Consider the following 16,468-nt stretch of genomic DNA (forward strand, 5'->3'; position numbering starts at 1 on the left):
AAAAATAATAATATTTGTTATCTAATATTTTGGAGTATCAAGCACTGTCTATGATCTTGCAAATATTAGGCAGTAAGATTAAAGCAAAACTTTACATATTGTCCAAACAGGAAATGTTACTTATGCAAGAAGAAAAGTTTTATTGCTGCTCTTCATCTCAGATATACAAATGAATCCAACTGTCATACCATTTTCCCTACAGATAGATGAAATAATCTCTGCAACTTACTTTTTAATTGTCTTTAAATTATTTGATGAATTTCATATAGTTGAGAAAAAAAGAAAGAGATGGTCATCATTAATGTACTGCTGAAAATAACAACTGGTTTTGATCTTAAAATCAAAATTATTTAGTTTATTTACTGAGCCAAAAGAGCTTATGAACCCTTCAATGTCAAATCAATTTTGATATAGCATTGTACCTGAAATAAGGAACCATTTAAAAACAATATACTTTTTATCTGAATTTTGCTATTTCTGCACAAAGTTTGAACTATAAATTTAAAAAGAAGAAATGTTAAAGTTCAGTGTATATATCTTTTTTTCCCTTTTTTTGTAGGATTTAAATTTGATGTCCGGTTGTATGTTTGTGTGACTTCGTATGATCCTTTGACTATTTATTTGTTTGAAGAAGGTCTTACAAGGTAAGTTTTTTCATAAATGTATCTTATTGTTACAAGTCATTTTATCTTCCTTGTTAAGATATTAGGTATAAAATATATTCTCTCAAAGACTCAAGCTGGGAAAGAATAGGTTTCGAAAGAATAAAATAATCAAAAAGCCATTCTTTATTCTTTTTAAAATAAAATTGAGAATGGAAATGGGGAATGCATCAAAGAGACAACAACTTGACCAAAGAGCAAATAACAGCTGAAGGCCACTGATGGGTCTTCAATACAGCAAAAAACTCCTGCACCTGGAGGCCTACTTCAGCTGGCCTCTAAACAAAATCTAAAATCCCATTTTCTTGCTGTTTGTGGTGAATAGAAATCCATCAGTAATGCTATCTTTGCATAGGGAAAGGCTCAGGAATTTCTCCATTTCAAAGTGGAACATTATTTTATTCTTTCATGTCTTTAAAAAAAAAGGAATGTGATCAAAAGATATGTAAATTACATCTTATCTAATCTATAAATCAAAGATGACATGACCACTTTTCCTGGATATTGAGATATGATTTTATTTTCAATAATCTATAAAACACATGTATCACCTGTTGATATATGATGTTTATTTTTGACATTTTTTAAAGATTTATGAGGTCATATGATTTTGATGCAAAGACCAGGAAAATTGTTTCAAGGAATATTTTTTCCCATTGGCATGATCATTATTATATTGAAATTAACACCTTGAGTTGATATCCAATTGTCACTTATTATGACACCTTAGTATTCAGACGATAGTAGTTTTATGAATTTTTTTATTAAAGAGAATTTTAATTCTTTCATACTTTAATCTACAACTGGTAAATCCTTATGTCCATGTTTCTGTGGTAATTTCAGATTTGCTACAGTGAAATATGAGAAGAGCAATAGACATATACGCAATCAATGTATGCATTTAACAAACTACAGTGTCAACAAGAAAAGTGATGATTATGTCAAGTAAGTTTGGAAAAAAGCAATATTTCAGTTATCCTATAAAATTCTGTCTATAATATATTGTAGCCACAAGTATAACTATGCAATTAAGGAATAACAGTACTGTAGTTAAAGAGTTGCTTCCCGGACCGTCACTTCGCTTTCCCTGACCCCCAGAAGCGAAGACAAGTCGTCCTGTTGTTTACGATACTCGCTTTCAGTCGCTTCCGTCATCGGACATTTTCAATTTTTACCAAGTTACATCAACTTTTTATTGATAATTAAAGAATTTCAGATATAAACGATTCATTATCTTATAAAAAGAGGTTGAAGCATTGTTTTTGCAGTGTGTAGCAAGTTATTTAAAAAAATACAACTTCTTATCACTTCGTGCACTTCTGAAAGTTCCGGTGCTTGTTACTCGAAAACTTTCGGCTGCAAAATAAGTTTGTTACTTCATTTTAATCTGATAACAGTTGCCTCCAGTAAATGTTCAATCCATTTATTGCATTAAAAACGTCATGATCCTTTCCAAATAACTTATCAAACATCGTTTTTTTTTGTAAATTTTCTTGCAACCATCCGCCATTGACCGATTTCTAAACTATAGATCGGAAATGGACCAGCTATGACCGATATCCGTATTTTTACGAAAATTACCACGAACGCACAGATGGAACAGCTGACAGAAGAATATTGATCCCAAAAGGAAAAATTATGCATTCCACACGCATTAAAAGACTTTTGGTTACATCTAAATAAACTCATCATTGATTGGTGTATATAATTCCCTATAATTTATATGGATTGTTGTAAACTATTGTAAAGTTGCTTAACTCTTAGACTATTACACTAATATCAATATATTATGACCCAGCTTACCTTTATATATCTTTTGATGAGAAACACTGAATTTCATACATAAGATAGTTTTTAATTAAATTGTAAATGATATATTATAATTTCTTTACCTTTTTAAAAAAAAATTTTAGTGCTTGATATTTAGTTGGTAGTTTCTCACAAGGACCTTAGTAAAATTTAAACAACTTTTAATTTGAAATGTTACTTTAATTGTATACTCAGATATGAATTGAACAATATAAAAAGAACATTATTTACAAATGACCGTTTATACTACAGTAAAATCCAAACATTTTAGCGCACCGCACGAATGAGCACTTCTCTTTCAAATCTCACCACTTCTACCTATCAATTTCAAAAAGAGAAGTCACTTCTCCCTATAATTCTGAAGTAGTGTGAGCCCTGTAGATTTGACGGTCGCAAATGCAGTTTTACTGGCGACATAGTTTATATAGTAGTTATCGAACATTTGTTGATTCCACAATTCAAAATGGGGGGTCCATCCTTAGTTACACCTGTCAACTGTGGATTAGACGGCAGCTTTTAGCCAATGAAAAAAATTGTTACATACAAATTGCATTAGAATTAATTTTAACATGTCCGATATATAGTCATATGAATGATGGTTATAAGTTTGTCTGTCTGTCCATCCATCAGTCGGGCAAATAAGTTTCCACACTTTTTATCTTCATTAAAGATATTGATCTGATATTTGGTTAGTTGTTGTATCATGACAAGTTACAAATCAAGTTCTTATACTGACTTTATTTTTGTTATGCCTGCACATCTGCAGCAATTTGATCACTTGAGTATGATTATTACTGATTGTTGTTTGGGGTGTTGATGAATTTTTTTTGTACATGCTATTATGTATTTGTGACCCATTTGTGTCTCATTGTAGAAATGATGATCCAGAAGTTGAAGATTATGGAAACAAATGGTCATTGGGTGCCTTGCTACGATATCTGAGATCTCATGGGAAGGACACTGCAGGTAAGTTACTTGAGATTATAATACAAAGGCAGCAATGCAGTTGAACTATGGAATAAGAATGTAGGCAAAATCTTTCATACTTGAGCAATTATTATTATATGTTGGATACCGTTTTTCATGGATTTGGTTGGTTAATGCAAACACATTTAAATATTCAACAAAGTATGAATTTCCTATAGGTATATATGGAAATTTGGCAAATCAAAAGAAAAGAGTTTCAACAATATTACATTTTATCTTCAATCCACGAAAATTAGTAACCACCAAAATAAATGAATCTCACAAATAGTGACATTCCTGATATCAAACATGTATTTAAGCTTAAAGAAATCAATTCATATCAAATTTCATAAATATGAAATGATAACAGAAGCTAATTGAAAATTACTTAATAGTAATCGTATATCAAGGACATGTAAGGGAGGTACCTGAGATCATTTCCATAGGCAATTTTAGTTCATTATGAAAGATCACATGGAGTTCAATACCTAAATTTCTACAATGTTTTATTTTACAGCATTGATGATGAAGATTGAAGATGTGATCATAAAAACAATAATCTCAGTAGAACTTCCAATAGCCACTGCCTGTAAAATGTTTATGCCTCATAGAGGAAATTGTTTTGGTAAGTTGGTAACAGTTATTATAAATATCTTATCAACCTGTAGGACAATTTAACAGATTGTTTACCTTTATTAACCAGGTAGCTGTAACTTATAAACACTGATTTTTTAGAACATAATTAGAACATGTTGAAGTTTAGATAATTTTTTCTTTACTTTTGTTTAGAGTAAATTGTATAAGAAAAAGATTTTTTTTTTTAAAACTATGATATCTTACTTCTGAAAAAAAAGCAAAATTCAGTTTAACTAAGACAATATTCTTTTAGCAGATGACGATATTTACAATGACAGTGGCTCTGTTCTTCCAGTACTATGCATTTTTATGTTCTTGAATGAATTATTTCTATTTCATCCAATACAACAATTTAAAATTTATTAATTGTCTTCATTAGACATTTTAATACTCACAAACATATATTATTTTCAACTATCATGTCATCTACATGAATGTTTTGTATATATTTTATGACACTGTTTTTCAGAACTATATGGTTTTGATCTTCTTATTGATGATAACATGAAACCTTGGGTGCTAGAAGTCAACTTATCTCCGTCCTTAGCTTGGTATGTATGTTGTTATGTCAACATTCTGTCATCCGCTCTGTAGGAGATGATAAATTATATGCATGTTTGAATTTAAAACAAATTAATGTTAAATTTCCATACAGTTCCAAACACGAAACACAGAAAAACATTGAAGCAAGACAGACAGACAGACAGACAGACAGACAAACAGAGTGGCAAATGAACAATCAAACTGACACACAGACTCACATATGATGTGTAAAATTGTTCAACAGGATTTATTGTTTTATGATTTGATAAAATAAGAATTTCATATTTGTATATAGTTTTATTGGCTTATTTTATATTTTATTGGATTTAACTTACATGTGATCGAGATAAATATTCTTCTTGGCAGTTTTCTACTCATTAACTGACAACTTATCCTTCCTTTGCTTTTATTTCTAGTGATTCCCCTTTGGACTCCAAGATAAAAACAAATATGATCTCAGATTTACTGAGCATGTCAGGTTAGTATAAAACAGTTTAAACTTGAGAATATTACAATAGAAAGATGGGATCTTTTCTTTTTTGTATTCCAGTACCGATCAAGTTCAAAACTAATACTTAATCTATATTGTGTATTACAGTAAAAGGATTACAAACAATATTTGACAGTACAACAGACCACATCAACCCCTAACATCTGACTCAATGGGATATTTCATTACACTGCAATATTTATTTTTAAAAGATGGCTGAAAAATTGTGAATTTTGAACACAAATAGTGAATTTAAACACAGACATATACCTAATATACATGCTTGATTTGAATAGGGAACTTCTGAGAAATTAACTGTATCCTGTATCAATAAAAGTAATGAAAATCTTGAAGGGATTTTATGTCATGAAACATAATTGAAGAAATTTTACATCATGAAGTCATTATCATTAACAAATATTGTCTTTGTAGGGATTGTTTGTCATGATCCTATGATGAGAACTTTACAACAGAGCAGAAGAAATCAAGATGTGTCCTCAAAGATGGGAGCCAGAGCAAAAGTAAGATTATTTTAACACTGACATGCTATCATTTGTAGTAGACACATAATTTTAACCTATGGGTTATACAAACCTTACACTGTACAAGATGAAGTGGTTTGTCACAGATCATTTTAGCGCACATAGCTAGTTCCTAATCAAAATAATTTGATGTTGACAAGTAGGATTTTTAGTCGCAGTCAATTAAAATTACTGAAATTTTATTTTCTGCATGTTTTTTCCTGAAATAATGATATGAGTAATAGTAAGGTTATCATTATAGTTAAAGCTGAATATTTTTGATAGTTAAGAATTTAAAATTGATATTTGAAAAATAAAGTATTAAAATGTTGTTTATATTTGAAATAAATTTGATGTTTTTGAAATGAATTCATTATGAATTGACTTCAGTTATTTGAGGCCTTAAAAGGGTTTGATATGAAATTTCTTTTTTAAATAAATTCATTATGAATTGACTTCAGTTATTTGAGGCCTTAAGGGTAAGTTCTATCAAGCTAAACATTATTGGCTCTAATGGTATAGAATTTCTGTTAATTAAAATGGCTTAGTATTAGCTATATAGAGCCAAGTAACATTTATGCCACAGTAATCAATTTCCTGCTCTCGCTGCATTGATGGGGGAAATCATTAAGTGAATAAAAAATGAGACATGAACTCAATTATATTTTATTGGAACTATAAAATAAAAAAACTGCATACCACTTTACTGTTTCATTTTCAAAATTTTGAAAAATATGCATGCTATTGTATTGATATATTATACTTCATCCTACACCCAACTCCAAAAACATACAATTCCTGCATTTTACTGCGTATAAATGTTTTCTTTTGTAAGTGCTAATTTGAATGGTTTATTTCCTTTATGTTATGATATTTTCCAATTGTAAATTAAGAAGTTTTAAACTTTCATATACAAAGGATAATTAGATGAATATACAAAAAAATGTAATGCTTAGGTCATTTATGTTCAATTGTTCTGAATTACTAGAAAGAAAGAATAACTGGAAAAATAACGGTGAGAGGCCTTTAAAGACTATGTTTCTATATAACTTTTACTCTGACTTGCAAATCAGATATATCAAATTGAAAAACTTACATGCTGCTTTTCAATAGTAGTTCATTCTAATTTTTTAGCTTTTACAATGAAGATTAAAAAGTTAATGTCACAAAATTTAACTTTAAAAAACTATAAAAAGCCAACTGATACATACAACTTATATTACACATTTTGATGTATCTGATTGAGTAACATGTATTTATGTATAATAATTAAGAAGTTCTATTATGTAGCAAGTTTGTTGCACGAAAATGTTCTTTAATTTGTGATATGATTTCAGCACCGTTCCCCCCTTATTTCAACCTCTTTAATTTGAATGTTATTAAATAGTATCTTCTTGATATCCCAAGACCTACTGACATTTATATAACAGTTTATATTTGTAAACATCCTCATGTCTTTTGCATGACTTTCTGTTTCAAATCTTCAACTTAGTTATGATTATGAATTCTTTATTCTCTGGTTAACAGTGCAATTAGTTGTATTTCTAATTTCGTTAACTAAAAACATTATTTTTTTTACATATTTGTGTACATACAAAATGTACCCTGGTCAATAGTTTAACACCCAACTTAATTTACAAAAAGAAGCATTCAATTCCTAAGTGCTTATGGCTGTTGCATTTAACCCACACTGCATGAAGGCGCATATAAATGAATTCTACTGTTGATATCTTTGTATTCATGGCTGTTCCATTTATCCCATACAGAATGAAGGCACATATAAATGACTCCTACTGCTGACTATCTTTAAAGTTTAACCTAAAAAATGCCTTTATCAAAGATATGTTCGAAATTTAATGATGAAAATAGAGTAGTATCATCCAAAACTCTTTTAGTCCAGGTCTAATTTACAATGCCATGGCAAAATGGGACAAACTGGTCTAATTTCTTTGTTTTTCTCAATATTTGCTACTTTTTGCTTAATTGCATTTATTTTTAAAGAATTATTTTTCATAAAAGCCTACTACTACACAATAGCTCACTGACTTCTAAAAACTCAAAAGCAGAAATCTCTTACAAGACATTTAAAACAGATGTAGAAATATATATGTTAATACATAGACATGCATGTTTTATCATTTTTTGCATGCAGAAATATTAGCTTTACTTTTCTATACTTCTTAAACCAGAGCTTAAGTCTTTAATATATATAGATACATGTATTAGGCAGTTTCAAAAGAGTTTTTGTGTTTATAAACAGGATAGAAGGAAGTGGAGACTATCTGCTGATAAGTTATTAGAACCGAAGGAAGATATTAATTCGGTAGACTCATTGATTAAATCTTTGGTACACTGACTAATACTAAGAAACATTTCATAAGTATTGAGAAATTTTGTTGTTAAAATATCCCAATTATATATTTGGAAAGGGCAGATTTAGGATTTCAAAAACTTAAAATACAAAAAATGTAAGAGAGCGTTTATTGATTGACATGTTAAATGAAGGAGTTCTACTTTTTAACAACTAGAGTTTTAAAAACACTTTTATGACATTCTTTGGCAGAAATATTTGAATATTAGAATTTTACAATAAATCACTGTGACTGATTAGATAAACACATTGATATGAAACAATACTTACGAAATAAAAAGTTTCTCAGGATTATTTGGGGTAGAATTTCTTTAAAGCTAAGGCTTTGGTACACAAAACAATTTCTACTAGCTTGATGTTGTGTTCTGAGCTCAAGTATATAGGTATATTATTTATATGAAATGTTTGTCAGCATAGCAGTGTGTTTGCACATGTTTGAGAAATATGTTTTGCCTATTACAGTCAGTGAGAATGGCCAGAGATGCATACAATAGTGTAAATATTGTTTGGTTTTGTGTTTATGATAATAATTGTTTCATGTTAACCAAGTTAACAATGTAAATACATGTAGCATTCTGTTTTCTGTAGCATCATCATGGTATATTACCATGATATTGAAAGTACTGTAGAACAGGCAATATTATTGTTGCTTCCATACTGAATACTTCATACATGGTTAGGTTTATTTAAACAGTTTGTATTTATTGTAATCAGTATAAAGAATAGAACATTAAGCAAACTCTTTAGACAGCCATGAGGATTTGATCGTCAGCCTGAATTCTTGCACATCTTTTAATCTGTTATCCTAAAGCAATTGATTACATAGGAGGTTAAATCAGCAATAATTGATCAATAATAAGGTAGAATTAAGTCTCATCCATCTGTATGTTTTATGGATATAAATTTTGTGCACATGTTCATTATAATATACACTTTTTAAAAATTCATGCTAAAATTAGAGTTGTGACCCAGATCTTATGGCTCTTTACACAAGGAAGTGTTATATTGTGAGTGGAGCATGATGTTATGTAAACATATAGCCCCTTTTAGCTGTAGGCATATAATGAGTTTCTTGGAGAACAGAGGCAGCTGAAGGAACTTTGGCTTGAAATAAATGAGTCGCACTTGATTGATGCTCTGTTAGCCAACAAGACATCTTTTGAGGTGTTTGAGATGTTCATTATACATTCATTTAGGGTGTCATTTGTATTTGTATGTTTATAACTATCTCATTAAAGTTTGTTTTAGTTTTGTTGTTATACAAAAAGTCTTTAAAATGCTTAAAGACATTGCAAAGCTTTTGGGTTACTTTGTTTAAATTGTGGTTATAGATTATTTTTGCTTAATTAATTCACATGCATTATAACAGTTGCTTATTTTAACCCACAATTTATTTCCAGTCAGCACGATATCGCCCTTCATCTGCTACCAATGTGGTAAGTCATGTGACCTCTGGTGTTTTGTAATATCATAAAACGTGTCTCTCTTCATACATATTTTGGTGTTCTCAAACTATTTTGGAAATGTTTTATTCTTTTTAAACAAAATACCACTTATTACTTATAAAATACAATCATGCAGAAATTTTACTGGTATAGTTCAACCAGACATTGATTGTAAATAGTAGGCTATACATGTATCAGAGTAGCATTACAATTTCCCCTTTTCTTTAACCAAACTTTATTTATTTTATCTCTAAATTGATTTATTTTAAAACTTGATTAAATTATGTTGCTTGCTTTAGTAGACATCATCATGAAATTGAATAAGGAACAAACTGACTACAGATTTTCTATTGAAAGACATAGATTCAACAGACTTAATAAGTGTTCTGAATATTTTTAAATATTATTGAGCCCTTAGTTCAAAGTGCCAATTTCAAACATTTTGTTCATGAAATGTTTCTTTTTGAACATATTGAACACAGAAAAATCGATAGTATGAAGAGAGACGATCGTTACCTGAACTAAAACACATGTCATTTCATACTCATAAATCACTGTAATCAGTGGAGCTTTAGAACAAAATAATCAGAATGGTGATTGAATTAATTCTTTATGAAAAATGTTGATTTATAAATCTGATTTTATTTTTATAACTGTTTTGTAAATTTAAGAACGCTGTGAAATAATGAACATTAAGCCTTCAAGGATATTTTGAACCATTACTTCCTATATTTAATTTCAATTGTTGCTTTTCATAGATTGGTATTAACTTTAATTAAGGTGTTTAAAACAGACATCAAAAAACATTTTATGAAAATATATTTTTTATGAAACTAAGCTTAAAAAAGAAAAAATTATATCCCGTTTAATACTGTGAGAATGAATAGTCAAGTTTGAAATATTTTGGGGTTCCAATTAATAATATTACAAATATTACATTAGCTGAAAAAATTTCAAATTTATTACATATGCATTGTCACTGGTTTTTCTCATATCATGAAAATCCCCTCCCTTCACTGATGTTAATAATTGTAAACTATGAACATTTTGATAAAGAAACAATACTTTTTCTTCACTTTTTTAAATTTATTATAAAAAGGTATAAATGAACAAAGTAGTATTGCAATATATCAAAACAATATAAACTAATTAATAGTCATTAATAAAATTCACAAGAAATTTATTAGAATAAAATTTGACTGTTTTTGTACATTTTTTCAAATCAAAGTAAAAATAATTTCTGAAGAATAGAAAAGAATTTGAAATGCATAAAGAACATCTGACTGAATTTTTAAGAGAACGACTGTTAGAGTAGAAGGAAGTGTTATTGAAGTGGAAAGTTATTATATTTCAGGATTCTTGGTATCAGTTACTGAGGGTTTGTACATTGATAGAAGTTCTGTAACATTTGGGCTAATATCTAAGCAGACATGGTGTTATTGGTTTTTTTTTCATAATGATAATTTTAAGGAGAAACAAAAGTTTATTGTTTGTGGTGCATTTATCAAATAATTTGTTTTTAAGGATTCTGGTTGGACATGGATTGAGTGGTGTATTTTATTTTCGTTATTTTGTTATTTCAAAGAGTGATTTTTTTTCATATCAAATATCAAATTTATTCACTTCAAATATACAATTGAAAACACATGGTATATGGCTTATGATCAAATGATGCAGAACTAAAATTAATCAATAAACCTGTGGAGTGAATTATCTAATAGGCTGTTTCCTTCTGCATGCTCTAATAGATGAGTAACACAGACACATTTATTGGTTGATAGGGTCTTAAAATTACAGTGAAAGGTTAAGAGCTGGGCAGACATTTGGAAGGTCGAGCCAATTTAATTAGCAATTTCTAATTTCTTATATATATATTTTTCTTGTCCTTTATCAGAGTTAATAAAATTACATTATGTGCAAATATGGTATTATTTTTTTTTAATGGCAAATAGCTATAGGTTTAAAGCACCATTTTTATATAGATCTTTTAAAGCTTATTTGAAGGCTTTTATAGTACCATTGGAAAATTTCAAGGATTTACATAGAGTTAGACAATTAGTATACATCTATGTCACTTAGCCTGTTAGCAAGATGTTCGCTCGTTGCAGACAGCTACTTATAGGAACTTATAGTACTGTTGTCAAACAGTTGGTTGATATAGTTTATAATTTAGTGACTAACAAGTTGGTGTAAAATGGAGCTTTAACATACCATCAATTTTAGGAAGGCATTGAAACTGTTAAACAGTTTTTATAACTGCATGGTAAATAAGACAATAGTACTCATTCCATTTCAGATGAAAATTTAATGAACTTAGTGTTACATGCCAATTATTGTATCTGTTTCAATATTTTATGATATTTTGACATTTTGCACTTATTTTATGGGTTTATTTTTACATTGAAAAATTATCTTGTTTGTTTTTCAGGGAAGGGTTTTAATATGACAAATTTCCATAATTTTAAACAATCATTGTATTTTCTCTTCAGCAACGACAGCGACCTCAGTCAGCTTCAAGTACTGGAGGAGGAAGTAATAAAGGGGACAAGAATCAAAATAGCAATGCTAACAAAGGAATGGCAGGACTGAATAGTGATGAAATAAAAATTCTCAGAAGAATCAAAGAGGAGGATCAAAGAAAAGGAGGCTATGTGAGAATATTCCCTACAGCAGATTCTTGGGATATCTATACGTAAGTAGCTACTCTTGTGTTAATATATGCAGAACATTGTTTAATGCTTTTTGAAGGAATACATGTAGAGTGATGCTATTTCTCTTAGAAAAAAATATTCAATGCTCATAAATACAGTTGTAAGTTGGTGGTTTTCTCTTTACACAATACTGCTGTTAAAAAAGTGTAAAGACAGAATCTTGTATTGCAATTTTTTAACAATAATAGATAAATAGTTGTCACCATTAGCCAGTGATTTCAGTGTAAATGTCAGCTGCATATAAATTATCACGAAATACTTGAAATGTATGTAACAACGTTTTTATTAAGTCAGCATTTTTTACCAAGTATTGAACTTTGGTGGTTTTTTTTCAGGAATTTCTTGCAGTTTAACACGACCAATAACTTGATGGTTCATCAAAGATTATATCCAGAAAGGTATTTATGATTAGGCCACACCAATTTAATTTCTTGTTCTACGGATTTTTGGACTCCAAAAATTGGGGCGAGCGAGCGATTTGAAAATTTTAATAAAAAAATATTTAATTTGCAAATTTTTGAGGCGAAGCTTAAAAAGTAAAGGCGAGCGATTATAATTTTTTTTTGTAAACATAAAATAGTAGGTTTTGACTATATTAAAACTTGATTTATCATTTGTACCTTGACATTTCTTTAATATATGAAGTATTTTTTCCCTGTTCAACAAGAAATAATTAAATCTGGTATATGTATGTGTGACTGACAATGAGACAATTCTCCATCCAAGTCATAATCAGGTTCAGAACAACCCCTTAATGTTATAAATATCCCTTTTATAAGGGGTTAAAATAAGTTATAATATATTTTTTTTGTAAAAACACTTGTCCAAGAATTTTGTAATATTCCTGGACTTTAACCATGTTAACACATTTACTTTAACAGTTTAATATTATTTTTAAAATAAGTGGACCCATCCCTCTTTTAGAAAAATTGTTTAAAATATAATGTATTTTTCCTCTTTTTGAGTTGTCAAAAGTTTTGTATAGTAGCACTGTACAAATCCTTAGTATTTCTATTTTCTTTTCTACAACATTAAATATGGTAAATTGACCCCTTCAAGGCCCTTGTCTGAGGGAGGGTTGGTCCCAACCTTATAATAACAAACATAGGTCAAAGTACGGCCTTTTACACAGAGCTTTGATCAAGACCAACCAGCAAGCTATAAGGGACCACAACTTAGTATTGTACACAATTCGAACAGGAAAACCAACGATCTAAATTATATTTCCAAAAGGGAAAATACCAATGAACCACATCAACAAACGATAACTGCTGAACGACAGGTCCTTGAATCAACCATGACAGGTGCACAAACCTGCAGCGGGTATGACCGTAACCATACATTATAATTGCAGTTGAAGGCAAATCCTTCAGAAGTTCTTTGTAATTTTAACAACAAACATTTTTTTTCTAGGGAATATAAGTTAGGGGAAAGAAACCAACGTTTTGTTCTGTACTGGTATTTCTATTTATATCGAGCACTCCCGATTGGAATAAATTGGTTTCATGCTGAAACAAATATTCTCGCAGATATTTACAGTGTTGTGGGGTGCTGATAGGTTTAAAATCGTTATATGTCTTATATAAAGTCTAGACTGTGATTTTAAAAAACAAATGTTGAGATCTTTATATAATATTTACAAAAAAACGGTGCGGGAAATGGACATAATTTCATTTCCGGATGCGGGAAGCGGGAATATAATAAAAATTAAAAAAATTTGTTTTGAAAAAAAAAGGTGCGGGCTGGTCCGTCGAACAAGGAATCAAATTGGTGTGGCCTTAGTTTCTTATACAGTAAAAATAAATATAAAACTTTTATACTGTAACATTACATTGATTCTTAGAATTTAGTTGAACTTTTGTGTCCTTACAAATAAGGAGTGTAATTTCAAAATTAAAATGTCAGAACTATTAATTATAAGTTTATATGTGCATTTGTTATTGCAACTGTTATTCAATGGAGAAAACCGTGAGAAAATGTTGTGCATTTTAGAGATATGAAGCAAACAATAATACTATCAAAATAAAAAAATTGTCACAATTTTCTCAATATAAATAAAAACATGGCAAACATTTCTGAAATTACAATAGTATAGTTAGAAATAATCATTTTTTAATAATACTTAAATTCAAATATCTTTTTTTTTTTTAGACATAAGACTAGTGGTGTATCATCCAGTGGTAGATCAGGGACCACTTCTGTTGGTGCTAGAGCTAAGTATGTCTTTTAATTAGATATTACGGCTTGGTCTTTTTTATAACTGAGGAGGTGATTTAAATCTGGATACCAATATTTTCCGATCATTTTCAGATTTATTGTGCTATGGGATATACTTTGTCAAAAATATGATTTTATTAGAGGATTCAAATTCAACTAGGTATTAACTGATTGAAATAAGCATCATTCTGTAAATGTGTAAATACACATAAAAAGACCTGTTGGTGACCTTCTGCTGTTGTTTTTTATTTGGTCGGGTTGTTGTCTCTTTGACACATTCCCCATTTCCATTCTCAATTTTAAATATAATGTTTTATAATATGTGAAAATGGGCCTTTTCACATACATAGAATTTTCAGACAGTACATTTTAAATGGTAGTTAAAGATCGATTTTGGAGATCCTGTCTTGAATTTTATCCAATCGACAATGGGGCGACAAGAAACTGTTTAAAACCTCTAGATATTTAGTATGATAAGAATATATTGGTTTCCAGCCAGTGGTAATAATGTTTTTCACATTTGCACAGTCTGATTTTTTATACAGGAATATACAATTCACAGCATAGTAGTTTTTGCATAACATAGTAAAATGGATATTTTTTTATGTTTTTTTTTTTTTTAATCTATGTGCAACTTTGATTTCTTAACTACCAAGTAATTAAAGAAATAGTTGATTATTTTGTACCCTTTTTTAGCTCACCTAACCTGAAAGGTCAAGTGAGCTTTTCTCATCACTTGGCGTCCATCGTCGGTCGTCCTGCGTCCCTCGTCTTGCGTCCTTCGTCCGTAAACTTTTACAAAAATCTTCTCCTCTGAAACTACTGGGCCAAATTTAACCAAACTTGGCCACAATCATCCTTGGGGTATCTAGTTTGAAAAATGTATCCGGTGACCTGGCCATCCAACCAAGATGGCCACCATGGCTAAAAATAGAACACAGGGGTAAAATGTATATTTTGGCTTATATCTTTGAAACCAAAACATTTAGAGCAAATCTGACAGGGGTAAAATTGTTAATCAGGTCAAGATCTATCTGCCCTAGAATTTTCAGATGAATCGGACAACCCGTTGTTAGGTTGCTGCCCCTGAATTGGTTATTTTAAGGAAATTTTGCAGTTTTTGGTTATTATCTTGAATACTATTATAGATAGAGATAAACTGTAAACTGCAATAATGTTCAGCAAAGTAAAACCTACAAATAAGTCAACATGACCAAAATTGTCAGTCAACCCCTGAAGGAGTTATTGCCCTTTATAGTAAATTTTTAACAAATTTTCGTCAGTTTTTGTAACTTGTACAAAAATCTTCTTCTCTGAAACTACATGGCCAAATTAAACCAAACTTGGCGATAATTATCATTGTGGTATATAGTTTGAAAAATGTGTCCGATGACACCGTCTACCAAACAAAATGGCTGACATAGCTAAAATTAGAACATAGTGGTAAAATGCAGTTTTTGATTTATATCTTTAAAACTAAGACATTTAGGGCAAATCTTTCAAGATTTAAATGTCCATCAGAATAAGATCTATCCCCTCACAAACTTTCAGATGAATCTGACAACTCGTTATTGGGTTGCTGCCCTAAAATTGGTAATTTTAAGGAAATTTTGCAGTTTTTGGTTATTATCTTGAATACTATTATAGATAGAGGTAAACTGAAAACAGCAATTTTGTTCAGCAAAGTAGGATCTACAAATAAGTCAACATGATAAAATTGTAAGAGTACCCCTTAAGGAGTAATTGCCCTTTATAGTCAATTTTGAACAAATTTTTGTCATTTTTGTAACTTGTACAAAAATCTTCTTTTCTAAAACTATGGGCCATATTAAACTAAACGTGGCCACAATCATCACTATGGTATCTATTTAAAAAAAGTGTCTAATGACCCCACCTACCATCCAAGATGACCGACATCAGTAAATACAGTAACAGGTGAGCGACACAGGCTCTTGAGAGCCTCTAGTTTTATGAAATGAAAGCTGCAAGCAATGATTTAACACTCTGATGTCTCAGGTGATGTTAACGGCACTGTCATCATAAACAATACTGAAAGTTAAGGTTTAATGAGATCAGTTTCTGAATAAGTTCTACAAT

The 16,468-nt window shown here is 29.9% G+C and overlaps 1 protein-coding gene across 24 annotated transcripts in view; it reads left to right on the forward strand.

Moving 5' to 3' along the window:
* Window positions 1–16,468, forward strand: part of LOC134711926 (tubulin polyglutamylase TTLL5-like) — a 52,834-nt gene that overhangs the window by 12,104 nt on the left and 24,262 nt on the right. For 6 of the 24 annotated variants that reach the window (XM_063572917.1, XM_063572931.1, XM_063572936.1 and 3 more), the window contains exons 9-22: window positions 560–644; window positions 1,506–1,607; window positions 3,346–3,437; window positions 3,955–4,062; window positions 4,543–4,624; window positions 5,033–5,094; window positions 5,539–5,627; window positions 6,089–6,106; window positions 8,461–8,493; window positions 9,399–9,434; window positions 10,798–10,821; window positions 11,933–12,135; window positions 12,490–12,552; window positions 14,306–14,371. In XM_063572917.1, the coding sequence (XP_063428987.1) occupies window positions 560–644; window positions 1,506–1,607; window positions 3,346–3,437; window positions 3,955–4,062; window positions 4,543–4,624; window positions 5,033–5,094; window positions 5,539–5,627; window positions 6,089–6,106; window positions 8,461–8,493; window positions 9,399–9,434; window positions 10,798–10,821; window positions 11,933–12,135; window positions 12,490–12,552; window positions 14,306–14,371 (1,063 nt within the window). Of the gene's footprint in view, window positions 1–559; window positions 645–1,505; window positions 1,608–3,345; window positions 3,438–3,954; window positions 4,063–4,542; window positions 4,625–5,032; window positions 5,095–5,538; window positions 5,628–6,088; window positions 6,107–6,615; window positions 6,643–8,460; window positions 8,494–9,398; window positions 9,435–10,797; window positions 10,822–11,932; window positions 12,136–12,489; window positions 12,553–14,305; window positions 14,372–16,468 lie in introns of all 24 variants that reach the window. The other 18 variants (XM_063572920.1, XM_063572926.1, XM_063572925.1 and 15 more) reach the window with 18 other exon arrangements.

The sequence above is a fragment of the Mytilus trossulus genome, chromosome 3, assembly GCF_036588685.1.
Source record: "Mytilus trossulus isolate FHL-02 chromosome 3, PNRI_Mtr1.1.1.hap1, whole genome shotgun sequence".
NCBI classification, from domain to species: domain Eukaryota; kingdom Metazoa; phylum Mollusca; class Bivalvia; order Mytilida; family Mytilidae; genus Mytilus; species Mytilus trossulus.